Consider the following 16,598-nt stretch of genomic DNA (forward strand, 5'->3'; position numbering starts at 1 on the left):
AATTTTTTTTTTAAACAGAAACAAATTCCCTAAGACATAATGAAAGATAATACAATTAACGTTTAGACTTAAAAATTACATTTGTCCTTTTAAGAAATAACATTTTGTCCGAATATTATATGTATGAAATAATTAAAAGTTTTACCTGTCGACCGGAAATTGGTTTAGCCAATGGAAATAACAATTGACCATTTACTATGATTTAGACCAATTTGTACAGGTGAGCTGATGTCAGCAAGGTAATAAAATCAAAATGACGAGCGTCACTGCATGGAATAGCATTGAGGGGCTCCCTAAGCAGTTTATTTCCTCCCTGAAAGTGCTATTCGATATTCTTGATGAAAGGAACTGTGGCTACGTGAAGTTTTCTGACATTGAAGCACGATGGCATGAAGAAGGGGTAAGGGGACTTCCAAGCGGAGTAACTGAAGCTTTGAGAAAAGTTACTCCAGCGAATGGATACCTCAGTTTTGATAGATTTGTAGCAGGTTTAAAATTGGCATTATTGACCAGCCAGAAGAAACCCAAAGATCTCAGAGATGATAAAGAAAATAGCCAGCCTGTCAAAGACTTGCAGTTAAAACATGCAAGCAAACCAGTTGCTGCCCCAAGAGATGCAATACTGACAAGGTCATCATCCAATCATGCTCTAAACAGAATGCCCTCTGGTGCAACAAACACAGCAGCAGTGCGACCAAACAATGCCATCTCAAGTCATAGTAAAGAGAGAAACGGTTTCGAACAGAAGGCATACAAAAGGACAGAGTATGACAAAACAAGAGAAAGTAAATCAAATCAGACACCAAGTCATTTACCACCTAAAAAGCCAATTCCTCCTCCAAGACCTCAAAGAACCACTCATTCATCTGTGAATAGTGATGGACAAATTCCTCCAAAGGTTCCCCCCAGAGATAGAAGCAAGAATATCATCATGGAACTGAAGAATTGGCAGAGGAGAATGAACCATCAAGCCAACGATCAAAGCCAGGCTACAAAAAGCCTACAGTCCACAAAGAGTGATTCCAATCTGTTGGACAGAGGGGAAAGAGGGAGGCAGAACAATACCTATGGTAAATTTTGTATATAAATTTTGTAAATTATTCAGTCACATTACATTATTCCATTAATGTAATCGGCACCTAATTTGCAAGTCTCGTCATCCATCACTTACAAAGACTTGGCATTATAAAATACAAAGGTACCAATATACGATACAACAACTATAATGTAAAAAAAAACAAAAAAAAACGCAAGTGATGCAAGACGAGACTTGCAAATAAGGTGCCCTATATACGCCTACAACACTTCATCAGTAAGCAAGTGCCTTATGCATGTACAGATATAAAGTACAACATGTACATGCATAAGACCTGTTTCACCAGGGGCAAGACTGTTTTATGTGAGGATTATAGACATTATATATGCCATGATCTCATCAGTGTATGCAGTGCTAGTCTAATTATCCTTTTAGAACTAAGTTTTTGTAGTGTATGATAATGTCAACACAGTGTTATATGGTGTTCTGTTCATTAGGGCCCTGCCTATATTGATCAGTCTGTCCATCCATTTGTCCATACGATATCACTTGTCCGAATTATATTTTCTCTCTCCTCACTCACCTGCCCAGTCTTGCTCATACTTAAAGATGATTGGTCCACAAGTGTTAAGTATTTTTTACCTAGGATATTATCATCTAAAGATTTGATCTTACATCTTTAACCCTTAGAGTGCTTGGCATGGGTAGAGAGTGTGCAGTGACTTTGAACCAAGTTTCCACATGAGAAAAAAAAAGCTCTGTATAGAACCCTTGTCCAGAGCATACTTTCTTATTACCTATAGCCAAATCTTGCTCTTACTTCATCCTGTTGATAGAGGGTGTGGAGTAACCTTGAACCATTTTTCTAGGTTAAAGGTCAAGGTCATAGCAAATATCTGTGTGAAATCCTTGTCTTGAAATAATTTCTTTCCCCTTGGCCCTCTCTGGCTCATGCGTACCGGTAATCTATATAGTGTCCTTTTCTAAGGGTATGCAATGATCTTGAACCAAGTTTTTAGGTCAGAGATCAAGGTGAAAGCAGATTTGTGTGATGACACAGTGATGTAAGAATGTGACATTAAGTTTTATGAGTACTAGTCCAGTCGGGCTACTTTCCAGGATTTTCACTAGACCAGCACCTGACCATAAAACCACTGGACCTGACCAAACTTGCATATTTACTTCTTATATTTTCACTAAGACCTTGTTTCCCACTCAAGATTAACTACTGTGTCTTTTGATAGACTGTTTCACCAATGGAAATTAAAAAAAATTAAGGCCATGGCTAAAAATAGTGACTGTGTCATGCAGGGAAATTTTCCTTTACATAGCGATGGTTGAGTGTTTACAATTGACAAGTGATAAAATCACAGTTTTTAGAATGTTTAGTTTAAAGACTAAAATAATGGTTTAGTACATTTATTTTATCCAAAAGACTAATAGGCCTTGTTCACATATATATTACATAACCAGACCACTCATTTTGTTGACTGGGTCAGTTGGACAGGCTTATTTATCAAACCCTGGTTGAAATCATTTCCCCCCAGGCCTGTTCAGTAGATCATACTTCACCTATTGTGAGTTAGTGACCTTAAAGAAATTTTCTTGATCAAATGTCAAGGTAAAACAAATCTCCATATAATATGCTTCTCCACAGCTCAATTCTTTTGGTCTTATCAGAATCATACTTCACCCATAGAGTGCCTTTAGATAAGGGATGTGCAATGACCTTTAACCATATCTATAGATCAGAGGTCAAGGTCATAGCAAATCTTATGTAAAATCTTTGTCCAGAGCATAATTTTTCTCCTCTTGTCCCCATCTGGCTAAATTTAAATACCTTATACTCATAGTGTGGCCATGAGTAAAGTTGTAAGTCCTAATGTTTATTTGCTATTACCTGTGTATATGCTAATAAATAATAGGGTCGGTATAGGTAGGATTTTGCTTTTATTATGCCTCCGCCATGAAATGACTGAAGCATATAGTGTAACCCCTTTCTGTCTCTCCATGGCTAGGATAAGGCTGTTCGTAAAATATCAAACTGTTCCAACTGTAGTAACTTCTCTGAACTACCTAGATATGATGCCATAATAGCATATGAAGTCAAGTCATTGCATACTTAAGCTGACATGACGGGGAAAGTGTCATAACTTTTACATCCCTTTCACATGCCATGTAACTAAATATTTTTTAGCGTTGTTGTTTGATTCAAGTGTCTGGATTAAAGCTTAAGTGTGCTGTTATGATGTTGAAAATTTGCAATTTGATATCGTTTTTCCTTTAACTTGTCTGATATACATATCTTCAAACAATAACAAAAAAATGAATGTGAAATGCTCCCTCTTACACATCCATGAACAGAGTTGGAATTTATAAATCGTGCATATATTTGACTGGCACAAGTGATTAATAAAAATGAACTGAAGTTATTCTGTGTGAATCTACTAGAGAAGTGTGTCCTCTAACTGAATTTTTCTGGGGGATTGTATGTTATTTATCCTATTTTGTATAATTGTGATAAAGAGTGGAAAATGTTCCCTTGTATGTGAGTAAGTTGAATTTCTCATGGAATATTTTCTCAAGAAGTAAAATTCAAACTTGCCCCCCGCACTTAATATGTACCAAAGATCTCACGATGAATTGACTTATGTGATAAATTTTTCTCAATAATGTTGTTTTGCACTTGTGCCGATGTGATTTTTGTGCAACATTTAGGAATTTATAAATGTCCTTCACGTGATCAACAGTCATGAGACATCACAAAAATGCATTATTATAATTCCTTATTACACTTTCATCACAAGTTGACTGCAAATTCATACATATATTACAAATTGAAATTAAAATCTAGCTCAAAATAAAATGTATATTTTAATGCCTATTAAGCCTTTGGACAGCCTTAACATAGCTGCGTCATTCCATCATTCTGTTACTCCATCATTCAGTCAGTTAGATTTCCAGACATTTTTTTCTGCTTTGCTTGTAACCATAAGCAAACATATTTTTTCTTTGGCCTATTAGTCACAGGTCAAACTCCATTTTCAATCCTTTACAACTACAAGTCCCTTTCTTTCTAAAGTCCTTCACTAGAAGCGGGGTCCTTTGATATGAGCACCCTCTCAATGATATCTAGTTTCCACTGTAGTGTTTCTTTTAGGATGATAATGACAAGCATTAATAAACTTCAGGTACCATTAGTCCTTTCATCATTAGAAGGTCCTTTGTAATCCATGATGATATTAATATTAAGTGATAGAAAACTTCACATAATTAAAAATGCACCACATATAATGATGAGAACACAGTGTAAAATCTTTATAAATATGATATATTGTATACATGTATTAATTTATTAACACTTCATACATGTACATATATTCTACTAACGTGAGAGAATTTTATTATTGTAGGTCATTTATATCATCAGCATTATCATCACGGTAACTTGTTTCACAGCTGGCTTCATGTTCTATCATAAATCTATGTGTAGTTTGTCAGTGTGTTTTGTTTTAGTTATATATATATATATATATATATATATATATATATATATATATATATATATATATATATATATATATATATATATATTTTTATATATATACATATGTGGAACAAGTAGATATTAGTTAAATTTATGAAGGATCATGGACACGGAACATGACTTTTTACACAATGAGTGACTTAAAAATTTAGCAGTAGTGTCTCTGCAGTTTGAATCGATAAAATTCTACTGTGGCAACTGTCGAATTTCTTTAGATTGTGTGACTGATTTTTCGTTGCCCTCATATTAGCATCTGCTTTGAATAATAGCAATTTTGCTTGATTGACCAACATTTCATGCACTGCACAATTTAAGGTATGACACAGTTATGTGAAGTTCTTTCCATTTGTAATTATATTTATCAAAGATAATTATACTTTACTCATGTATTTGCATTTTTCTCATTTTTCTTTCTTGCATAATCTAGTCTATTTTTTAAACTCAAGATTAATGTAATATGACTTAGAAGTGGCCCCAAATATGCTTGCTTATTTGCATACATTGAGAGAGAGAGAAAAAGGGAGGTAATCCTTAGCGTAATTGCCCTTCTTCATGTAAGTATATTGATTTTCTTGACTCTACCATGAAATTTTACTTTGCAGAGAACATAGAGCAGGTACGCTTATTAAGACAGGAAGCAGTTCCCTCCACATCTACCCCCACTTCACCACCACAACAGAGGCAGGTCACTGTCAAGAGGAGAGACTCTGCTCGCAGACACACCCTAGCCAATGGAGTGGACTATAATATGGTATATTCACGAGATATGTACAATGTATATAAAAACTACATAACAATGCTGTAATCAGTATCAGATTTCCAGATTTATAGTACAGTCAAACCTTGTTATCTCGAACTCGATGGGACCAAAAACAAAAAAAAACCTTTGAGACATCCAATGATATTTAGGATAAATAACTTAAAAAATAAGGGTTTGGGACTTCCAAATTACTTCGACATATCCATGGTATTCGAGATATCATTGTTCAAGATACTGAAGTTAAACTTTAATTTGTGAGTTACTACACAAGATATTAATTACTTATCCTGACTTAAGTATTATATAGAGAATTCTGAATTATACATGTATCCAGAAGTTGAAAATTGTTGTATACAGATTAAAAGGATGAAACAATTGGAGCAAGAGAAAGACAGTTTACTGAAAGGTTTAGACATGGTGGAGCAAGCGAGGGGGTGGTACCACCGACAGGTGGTGGCAGTGGAGGAGAAACAAAAGTACATAGGCCACACCTCATATCATGTGAGTATACAGTACATAGGCCACACCTCATATCATGTGAGTATATAGTACGGTACATAGGTCATACCTCATATCATATGAGTATACAGTACATAGGCCACACCTCAAATCATGTGAGTATACAGTACATAGGCCACACCTCATATCATGTGAGTATACAGTACATACCACACCTCATATCATGTGAGTATCGGTACATACCACACCTCATATCATGTGAGTTTACATTACCTGGGTCACACCTCATATCATGTGAGTATACAGTACATAGGCCACACCTCATACCATGTGATTATACAGTACATAGGCCACAACTCATATCATGTGAGTGTACTATACAGTACATATAGGCCACACCTCATATCGTTCGAGTATACAGTACATAGGCCACACCTCATATCATGTGAGTATACAGCACATAGGCCACACCTCATATCATGTGAGTATATAGTACCGTACATAGGTCATACCTCATATCATGTAAGTATACAGTACATACCACACCTCAAATCATGTGAGTATACAGTACATAGGCCACACCTCATATCATGTGAGTATACAGTACATAGGATGCCTCAAATCATGTGAGTATACAGTACATAGGCCACACCTCATATCATTTGAGAATACATAGGCCATGCAAGGCATATAGCATTGTTTTCCAAAGGAGGGGAGGGGGAAAATATTGACAACATACTGAAAAAAATTGACAAAAGTTAAAGAAGGAAAAATTGCCCAGACTTGAAATTCCTATTTTGGGGGAGGAAGGGTTGTCGGTTCCATCAGTTTTTTCGAGATATTACATTAGTGTCTGAGGATTGGACCATACAGCAACAAGAAATAGAAGGGGCACTTGTCTAACAATGAAAATTTCCATATTAAAGAAGATGGGTGAACATGACGAGCAAAAAGCCTATAGTGTGACAAACATGAAGGTAAAAAATTAAATCTCAATTATATCAAAATTTTCCTTGATATTTCATCTAACATTAAAATATACTTTAAGTAAAATCTCTACAATTGGCAAAAATCTCACAACGATAAAATTATTTGCTTATGAAATATTATACACACCCTAAAGAGGCCAAAAAGAGCCATTTTCTCATACTATAAAACTATTTTTCGATATGAGTGGGTCTTCGCTCCATTTTTTTTAAAGTTAATCTTCATAGTTTGCATAAAAATAAACATTTTTTGGTCAACAAAAATATGGAGCAAAGACCCACTACACCTTAAAAATATACTTTTATGACATAACAGTCGCATCTTTTCAAGAAATACTTGAAGTCCATTAAGTCGAGGGTCATATCTCAAACATGATTTAAATGCCACTATTCATCACGACTTGTGTAGTCTAGTGGTTAGCGCGCTAGTCTTGAAAGAAAATTATCCTCAGGATTTTATTGCTAGGGTTCGAGCCACACGAATACCATATTATTTTTTAATAAAAGAATAAATTTTGCCGAGAAAATTTTCCTCAGAAAAGTTTTGTTTATCATGATTTTATAAATTTCAATAATAAGAACTTTACTCTAAATAAAATTCACAAATTGAACATGACTTTTATATATCTGAAGGTATAGGCTTTCTGCACGCTATGTTCGCCCATCTCCTTAACAGCAAAATATTACTCTTGTAATAAAAAGTGGTTGGTTGGGGAAGATCAGGAGCAAAGTTTCTGACCCTACTCCCCATCATGACAGCTCAAGCTTGCAGTGATTTGATGTCATATTCCATTATGACATAATATCTTGATAGTGCTTGAAGACATCACAAAACTAAGGATCATTATTCTATTTATTGCTTTTACAAAGTTTCAAATCCAAGTGCTACTTTTCTCATCCTTTGTTACAAGTACAAACCATTAGAGCTACAGTGTCATCAGAGACTTCCGGTTATTATTTCTTCTGAATTATGTTGTAAACTAAAGAGAATTATTGCTATAGACATTATCAATACAATGAAAAGTAAAGAAAACTATCAAAACTTTTTCAAGATTAAAAAGAAGTCAAAATTTATCAACAATATAAAGCTACATAGATAAAGTTTATGAAAAGGTTCCTCCTGTCTCTTCATCCTACATGCATTGACTAGAGATAAAATTATCTGACTATGAGAAGCCAATTTGTACATGTTTTTAGCCTGAAGTCATTAACTTGAATGGAAATTGATTTTTATAAAGACTAAAACCAATCTTGGCCCTTGAGGTCTGTGCCCCATTTAAAATGAGGTCATCCTTTGATACGACACTAAATACTAACATACACAGCATAGCATTAAAACATACATATCAAGGCAATGCTGATTCAAAAAAAGTGTCATAAATGTCAGCCATATTAGATGCAGAAGCGTCTTTCTTGGTGTTAAATGATGCTAGGATACATTGTTTGTTAGTATAAAGTTTATTTTAACTTTTTAATAAATATGATTTTACTCAGAAATAATGTATAAAAATTGAGTAAAAACTTGGATGAAATGTTTTCATCACTTTAAGTACATTTTCATCACTTTAAGTACCTTAGTATGAAAAGTCTTTGTAAATGTGATTTTTTTTTTTCAGGACTACAACCTAGAGGCTAACCAGGAGAGGATGAACTTCCAGTCTGCTAGGATTATGGAAGTCAATCAGCAACTCAAGACTCTCATAGAGAGTTCTGAGAGGGTAAGTTCTATTGGGGTTTTATGCAGAAAATTCTCCAAAGGTACTCTCTGTTTTGAACTGAAGTTATACATAAAAAAATCTATTGATAAGCTTTATAGATATGGGAATTAAATATGATGTAATAAAATTATAAAAGTTTCATATTTCATATATAAAATAATAAGAGGTTGAGGAAAGTAAAATAGACATTACAGGGACCAGTCAGCCTATAAAAGAGCCAATATATTTTCAGTATTGTAATATAAGCTTATAAGGGTACTGTGAATCATCAGTGTCCCTGGGGTACCAATGTTCGTGGATTGTGTGGGTTACTCTTATCCCTGTGTAGTGTGTACAATAACTTTGATGATGTATCTGTTGTATCTTTTAACCATAAAAATTAAGCCCCCACAAACCAGTAAAATTTTACATTCCTCCCCACCCCAACCCCCCAGAACTTTAAATGATTCCACAATACGTGTTTCATAGATTAACTTGCAGTCTTCAAAACTTTTCTCCATTGTTTTGTTAGGGTTTTCCACTCCACATGAATTTGGCTGTAGGGCCTTCCAGTGCTCTAAGGGAAGATACCACATCTATGAAAACTCTTCAGGATGACCAGAAGCAACTCAGAAAGGTGAGACTTGTTCTATGCTTTCCAGCCAGGAGCTTACGAGGGGCTCACAGAGTCTACAACCTTTTGTTTCGAAGAGATCAATTTGATTTTTAGCTGAACCTCGATGAAATCAATAAAAGCTTGTGCTTTCCCCCTTGGTGTTGGCGCCAGTGTCCCAGTTTAAGTTTTTCAAACAAGTCCATTTCCAAGGAACTATAAGCCCTACCTTGACCATACTTGCATGGATGATGCATTTAGGGATGCACACTACAAGACTTGCTTTGGATGCTAGATCTGACCTACATTTTCTGGGTGATTATGTGAAAGTTTTTTGAGCTAGTTCATTCCCTAGTAACTATAAGCCCAACCTACACTAAATTGTATGGATGATGCATCAAGGGATACCCACTTCCAGACATGCTGGGGATGCTGGATATGACCTACATTTTCTGGATGAGTGACCAGGTTAAAGTTTTTTGAGCAGGTCCATTGGCAAGTAACTATAAGCCATACCTTGACCAAACCTGTGTGGATGATGCATCTAGGAATGCACACTACCAGACATGCTTTGGATGCTGGATCTGACGTACCTATATTTTCTGGATGAATGACCATGTCAAGGTTTTTGGAGCAGATCCATTACCAATTAATTATAAGTCCAACCTAGACCAAATTTGCATGGATGATGCATCTAGGGATGCACACCACCAGACATGTTTCAGTTGCTCTATCTCATCTACTTTTCTAAAAGTGACCAGGTTAAAGTTTGTGGAGCAGATCCATTCTAGTATAATTATAAACCCTATCTGGACCAAATTTGCATGGATGATGCATCCAGGGGTTTACATTTCCAGTTAGCTTCAGATGCTGGGTCTGACCTACACTTTCTGGATGAGTCTTAGGAATGCACACTTACTCTGGATGCTGGATCTAACCAACAGCAGTTGGAGCAGTTTTAATTGCAAGTAACTATAACCAAACCTAGACCAACCTTGCATGGATTATGCACCTAGGAATGCACACTACCAGACTTGCTTCGGATGCTGAATCTTATATACATGTACATTTACTGAAGAAGGTTTATTCACAAGTAGCTATAAGTACAACTTAGACTAGCCTTGCATAGATGATGCATTTAGGGATGCACACTACAGATTTATTACAGATCATGACATGCTTGAGCCTTTATCTGACGTACATTTTCCAGGTGAATGAACAAGTTAAACATTTAGAGCAGGTCCATTTTAGCCATGCTGTCACTGAACTTGCATTGATTATGCATGTTACTAGGGATGCACATTACCAGAATATTTGATTAATGTGAGATTTAGTCTTACTTATAGGCAACATTGATTGAGGTAAACTTTTTAATCTTTGATTACCTATGTTAAAAACTAAAAAAAAAAAAAGTAGAATTTTTAGTTCTCTAAAAAAAAAAAATGCAGGTTTTTTTAACAATAATTTTATAACTCAACAGAATAAACTGATATTTTCATGGTGATTTTTTTTTTTTGCCAAACAATTAAAATTTTTTTTTCATTTACCAGACAAGAAAATAATTGAAATGGCAGATGCTGTCAGGATATTTGATTTGGTGTAGGGTTACTGTGTGGGAAATCTGCTCATTGATTAAGATTTCTTTTTTAGGAACTCCGAGAGAAGTCAGATAAGATTGTACAGCTAGAGAAAGAGAAAGCCTCACTGATAAGGGACCTGTTTGAGGCTCGTGCCAAGGGAAAGAACCATGACGATACAACGTTCATGTAACCTAAATTTGTGTTCACAAGTGCCAAAGAGAGAGTATTTTTCACACTGCACAAGTTTTAAACCATAGTCAGTATGTCATATATATGCATCGATAAAATTTGAAGTCTTATTTTGGGGAATCCAAAGAAAGCACACAAAATAGTACTATCGTTTTTTCATTGTTAGGCCGAACTTTTAGTAGACTAAGGAAACCCAAGTGGACGACCTTTTAATTTGGTAGAACCTTATTTACTGCTAGTAATGGTCGTACAGAATATTAACTCTCTTTCAATAGAGCTCTATGACAAAGGTTAAATAAGTATGTAGTGTTTAAACATTGTATGTCCAAAGGCCTATTGTCACAGTTCTAAACTCTTGAAATTCATAAAAGTTAAACAGGTAGCATAAGAATCTAGAGTCAAATACATGAAAGTTTAAGTATTCAGTTCTTTTCTTTTTGTATAAGTTGGCATTTAACAATTAGAGCTAATATGTGTCCACTGTAGGAATAATATGTCTTTAATTTTGTATCTTACATTAAAGTAAACCTTCATACATTGGAAATCATAAGAAATAACTTGTCACTTTGACAGATTAATCCATCCTTATATAGGACATGTAAAGTATCTGTTAGAGCTCAGTATTATTCACAAACATTCCATGACAGAAAACCTGATATTACAACTTTATGTGGAGATATTAAGATACAACAAATTGTGTACCCAAGTGTGTTCACTTACAGCAAAAGTATGTTGTGTATTACATATCTAATTTATAATACAACTAATATGTAGTTAATATTCCTTTTATTTTTATTTATCTAAGTTTGAAAATCAAACCAATGTCTCAGCCCTTTGAATATTTTACTGATTGATTTAGATTTATACAGTGTCATTAATTATGTGACAGAGTTACATGTAATTTAAGGAGGAGATCACTCTGTAATATTCACAACCAAATTTTTAGAATGCATAGAGCAAAATGAGATCATTATGTTTTTTTACTATGACATAAAATATTTTTCTTAAAGACATTATTCTTTTTTGAATGTATACATGGGATTTATTTGTACAGATTGTAATTTGGAAAAGTCAAATTGAACAGCTTTACATTTATTGAAGACCACACTATCAATTAAACAGAGGTTTTCTATTTTAAGATATATGTATAAATTGTGAAACTGGAGCATTTGTATATTGTGCAGTCATTATTTACTAGACTATTAATATTTTTGTTTTTTTTTAATCAAGATTGATGACCTGTTTACTTATGTTTTTATACAAAAATGTTATATAGTATTTGTAATGATCTCACTTTATTTGTATATGATGTACATTCCAGAGTATAAAACAAGATTTTGTATCTGATTGAGTTTGTTGAATTGCAGACATTTGTAATAGAAGAAAAGTATAAAAAGTGTGTGTGATGGTGTGAGGGAGGGGGGCATACTTTGAGGTAATGGATTTTGTGACCTTAGAGAATATCAGCAGTAAAAAGATTACAGCCAACTTGCAGTACAAGACAAAAAAGGCCACAAATAAATAAATAAAAAGAAAACAAAGAGAGAGAGAGAGACAATCTCTTTTAGCGAACCAAAAAAGGGGACATAATAATGGGGAAATTATTTGTGAAAAATTATATAGCAGCAGACGAGGGGGGATATAAAGATCTGTCCATACAAGTTTACTACTGAAACAAGATGTGTTTGAGAAACAATGATGACCCCGTATGTGAGCTCAAAGCCAAGATTAAAGTTGGTCAAGCTCAAAGGTCAAGAGTTCAAAAATCTTGATACCCAATAAAAGGTCTTGTCACAAGGAATACACATATAATATACTAGTATAATACACTGTAGCCCTAGTGCCAACCATTCAGAGAATATGGCCAAGGTTAAAGTTTTTTTTTTTTTTTTTTTAAAGTAGGTCATACTCCAAGGTCAATGTCATGAGGACAAAAAAATAATAGCAACAAGGAATGCATATGTGAAATATGAAAGCCTTAGCAGCAACTGTTCAAAAGTTATAGGCAAGTTAATGTTTTTTTTCCAAATGTCAAAACTCCAAGGTCATGAAGTCAAAATTTTGGTACCCAAGGAAAGGCCTTATTACATGGAAGATAAATGTGATATATGAAAGTCCTAGTTTCCACCGTTCAAAAGTTATGCCCAATGTTAAAGTTTTTTTCCAAATGTAGGTCAAACGCAAAGATCAAGGTCGAAGGTTAAAAAAAAAACAAACAAGAATTATGTCCATAGGACATGAATGCCCCGCCGAGGGTATATTAGTAATCCAACATGAAATTAGTATTCGTGTATGAAATTTGATGAGAACATCTTGAATACTAGTAGTTTCTTTAAAATTGAAATCTAAAAAGTTTGATATAGATGATAAATTCTCACCAAATTATGTATAAGTGCATAAGCTTACATAAAGATATCTTAAATGATTTCTTTAAAACTTAGCAAAATGCAAATATAAGAAAAGTGAGGTCAAGGTCACAAGAAAGTTCAAGGTCAAACATTTTTGATGCAGTTGAATAGTTCTCACAAACACGCATCAGCATATTAAGTTTGATAAAAATATTTTGAATAGTTTATTTAAAACAGAGCTAACAATTAACTTAAAATAAATGAAATTAAGGTCAAAGGAAAGGTGAAAGGTCAAGGTCAAAAAATGTTGATGCAGTTGAAAAGCTTACATTAGTATGTATTAACATATGAAGTTTGATAAAAATATTATGAATGGTTTCTTTAAAACTGAGTTAAACAGAAATTGACAAAAGTAAGGTCAAGGGCAAATGAAAGGTCAAGGTAATAAATGTTGATGCAGTTGAAAAGCTTACATCAGTATGTTTCAGCATATGAAGTTTGACACTAATTTAAGAAAAGTGAGACCAAGGTCAAAGGAAAGGTCAAGGTCAAAAACTGCTGATGCAGTTGAATAGCTCTCATCAGTATGTATCAGCATATGAAGTTTGATAACACTATCCTGAATGGTTTCTTTAAAACTGAGCTAAACACTAATTTAAGAAAGGTGAGGTCAAGATCAAAGGAGAGGTCAAGGTCAAAAAATGCTGATGCAGTTGAATAGCTCTCATCAGTATGTATCAGCATATGAAGTTTGATAACACTATCCTGAATGGTTTCTTTAAAATTGAGCTAAACACTAATTTAAGAAAAGTGAGGTCAATAGAGAGGTCAAGGTCAAAAAATGTTGATGCAGTTGAATAGCACTCATCAGTATGTATTAGCATATGAAGTTTGATAAAAATATCCTGAACGATTTCTTTAAAACTGAGCTAAACACTAATTCAAGAAAAGTGAGGTCAAGGTCAAAAGAAAGGTCAAGGTCAAAAAATGTTGATGCAGTCGATAGCTCTCATCAATATCTATATGCATAAGAAGTTTAATAAAAATATCTTGGATAGTTTCTTTTAAACTGAGCTTAACGCAAAGCGCGACGGAAGGACAGACGGAATGATGGAAGGACGGAAGACGGACATGACAAACACTATATGCCCCGGCCATATTCATGGCGGGGCATAAAAATGTTGGTTCTCGAAGAAAGGTCTTGACACATTGGATACACATGTGAAATATAAAAGCCCTAGCTTCAACCGTTCAAAATTATGGCCAAGATTAAGGTCAGACGGCACGTTCCTCAGATATCTGCTTTTGTGTTTCTTTGTAATTTATTACATATATTTATAGTTATTGTTATCTTGTTATTTCTAAACTGTTTTTATAATATCTTTTAAAAATAAAGACTAAAAAAATTGTGATATAAGCTATTCAATTTATTTAAGAAAGGATTATATAGGAAACACCATCCTCCGATACCTTCAAAAAATCCCTGGTAAGCTACCTCAATTTTTTGCGAGGAAACTTGTTAAAGTAGAAATACTTCAATAACAAATTATTGGGAAAAAATATGTATTATTGAGGAACGTGTCGTCTGACCTTAAGCTTTGGTGAATGTTTGCAAAAGTAGGTCAAACTTTAAGGTCAAGGTCAATAGGTCAAATAAGTTGGTACCCAAAGAAAGGTTTTGTCACAAGGAATGCAGAATTTAAATATGAAAACCACAACACCAACAGTTCAAAAGTTATAGGAAATGTTAAAGTTTTTTGGTCAAATAGATTAACAGACAGACAGCTAGACGGACCAAAACTAAATGCTCCCGAATCTCCGATTACGGAGGCATAAATATTACAAAATCCCCCTCCCCCTATTGAAAGCATATTAACAGACTGTCTGACTTTTGTAATGCTGACAAAGTATGGTATATATACGAAGATCCTGCCAAAATATGTGTACAGATAAAATGCTCTGTGATCCTGAAACCTCGCCATGTGTCGAGAACTAAGACCTCAGCTTAAACACTATCTTGAGAATAAAAGAAGAAAGGATTATGGGCTTATTATAGCTGGTGATGGTTTTGAGGATGTAAATCATGACAGCACCAGCTCCACTATCTCTTGTTTTCTGAAATCAAGTGCGATCAATGCAGGTTTACACCCATAATTCGATTAAGTTGTTATGAAAACGTTGTTTTCCTGTATATTAACTTCTCACTTTAAAACAATAATGATATTTTGAATTTTGAAAATTAAGTAATCACACATCATTGCAGGACCGTCCAAGTTTCTGGAAAGGGTGGGTGGGGGTTACGGGGGAGTGTACCTGCTCTTAGCCAGCAGATTTTTTTAAAAAGTTTTTTAAGAACGAGTGTATGCCAGAACTGTTTGTTTAGTTTTGTTAATGGCAAAGATAAGATTAATACGTCTAGTATTTTATATATACAAGTAATTAAGAAACTTGAAAGTCACATAATTAAACAACTAACTGCGAGCTAGTGCAGAAGTGAAATGAATCTACTGCAATCTTTGTTACCAAGTGTCTCTTATGTCGGGAGGGAGCGGATCAGATTCAATGTTCATCTAGCAAACATGAACAAAGGTATAAAAATGAGCATGTACCTAAGACTTGCATGTTGTACATGTATATAAATATATAAATCAATGCAAGAATCAAGGTTTTAAATATATCTTATATGGTACGCAAAAAAATGAATTAACGATTGTATGCTAAATATGAATTGCTTTGAATCCGTTGTCTGCTATACCAGGGGTATGTCAGTTAATAAGCGACTCAATCGATGGTTCAATTCTTATTTCGTAGCTATAGTAAATCTGAGTAACTATCGTTTACATCCTATATTCTTTAACGAGACATAAATAGTTTTCTGCGCAAACGATACTTTTAATTCCGTTTTCATGAATTATTATCGAAAACGAACATATCAGTTTTCTCGGTAAGGTAAAATTATTTTTGATTTGGTCGTTGCACACAAACGTTGCTTGTATTTAATCCACCGAAAGAAAATAAGCGCGGTTGACAAAACTTGGCAAGGAATCGATTGTTTAACGCGTGTATTTGCACGTGAAAATAACTCCCTTTAACTGTTTAAACGCATAAAACACGTATATACATGAAGCAAGAGCTTACAAGGGAGGCGAACAAAAATAAAAAGCTTGCATGTATAACACCTTAACCAAAAACTCAAATAAAAAAGAATCTACGGTAGCTATGTCAAATTATGTTCTGTTTCTCTCAGAGCTCAACATAGCCTCTCGGCAATAAATTGGAAACGTTCAATCTTTCCGCCAGTACTCTTTGTTTTTGCCTTCCTCGAGTTTGGAGAAAATTGATATTTTATCGATTCAGCAACTGAAGAATGCCCGCCGAGTGTT

General features: G+C 34.3%; 1 protein-coding gene across 1 annotated transcript; it reads left to right on the top strand.

Annotated features, from left to right (window-relative positions):
• The first annotated feature begins 144 nt into the window (after positions 1-144).
• Positions 145-12,159, top strand: LOC133173712 (suppressor APC domain-containing protein 2-like). The gene is made up of 6 exons (XM_061308730.1): positions 145-1,070; positions 5,186-5,334; positions 5,701-5,844; positions 8,405-8,506; positions 9,018-9,122; positions 10,749-12,159. Exons 1-6 carry the CDS (start codon positions 254-256, stop codon positions 10,866-10,868), a joined length of 1,437 nt encoding a protein of 478 aa, XP_061164714.1. The 5' UTR covers positions 145-253; the 3' UTR covers positions 10,869-12,159.
• The last annotated feature ends 4,439 nt before the right edge of the window (positions 12,160-16,598 follow it).

The sequence above is a fragment of the Saccostrea echinata genome, unplaced genomic scaffold, assembly GCF_033153115.1.
Source record: "Saccostrea echinata isolate AGI-Se365-2 ecotype Australia unplaced genomic scaffold, CSIRO_AGI_Sech_v1 ptg000056l, whole genome shotgun sequence".
NCBI classification, from domain to species: Eukaryota; Metazoa; Mollusca; class Bivalvia; order Ostreida; family Ostreidae; genus Saccostrea; species Saccostrea echinata.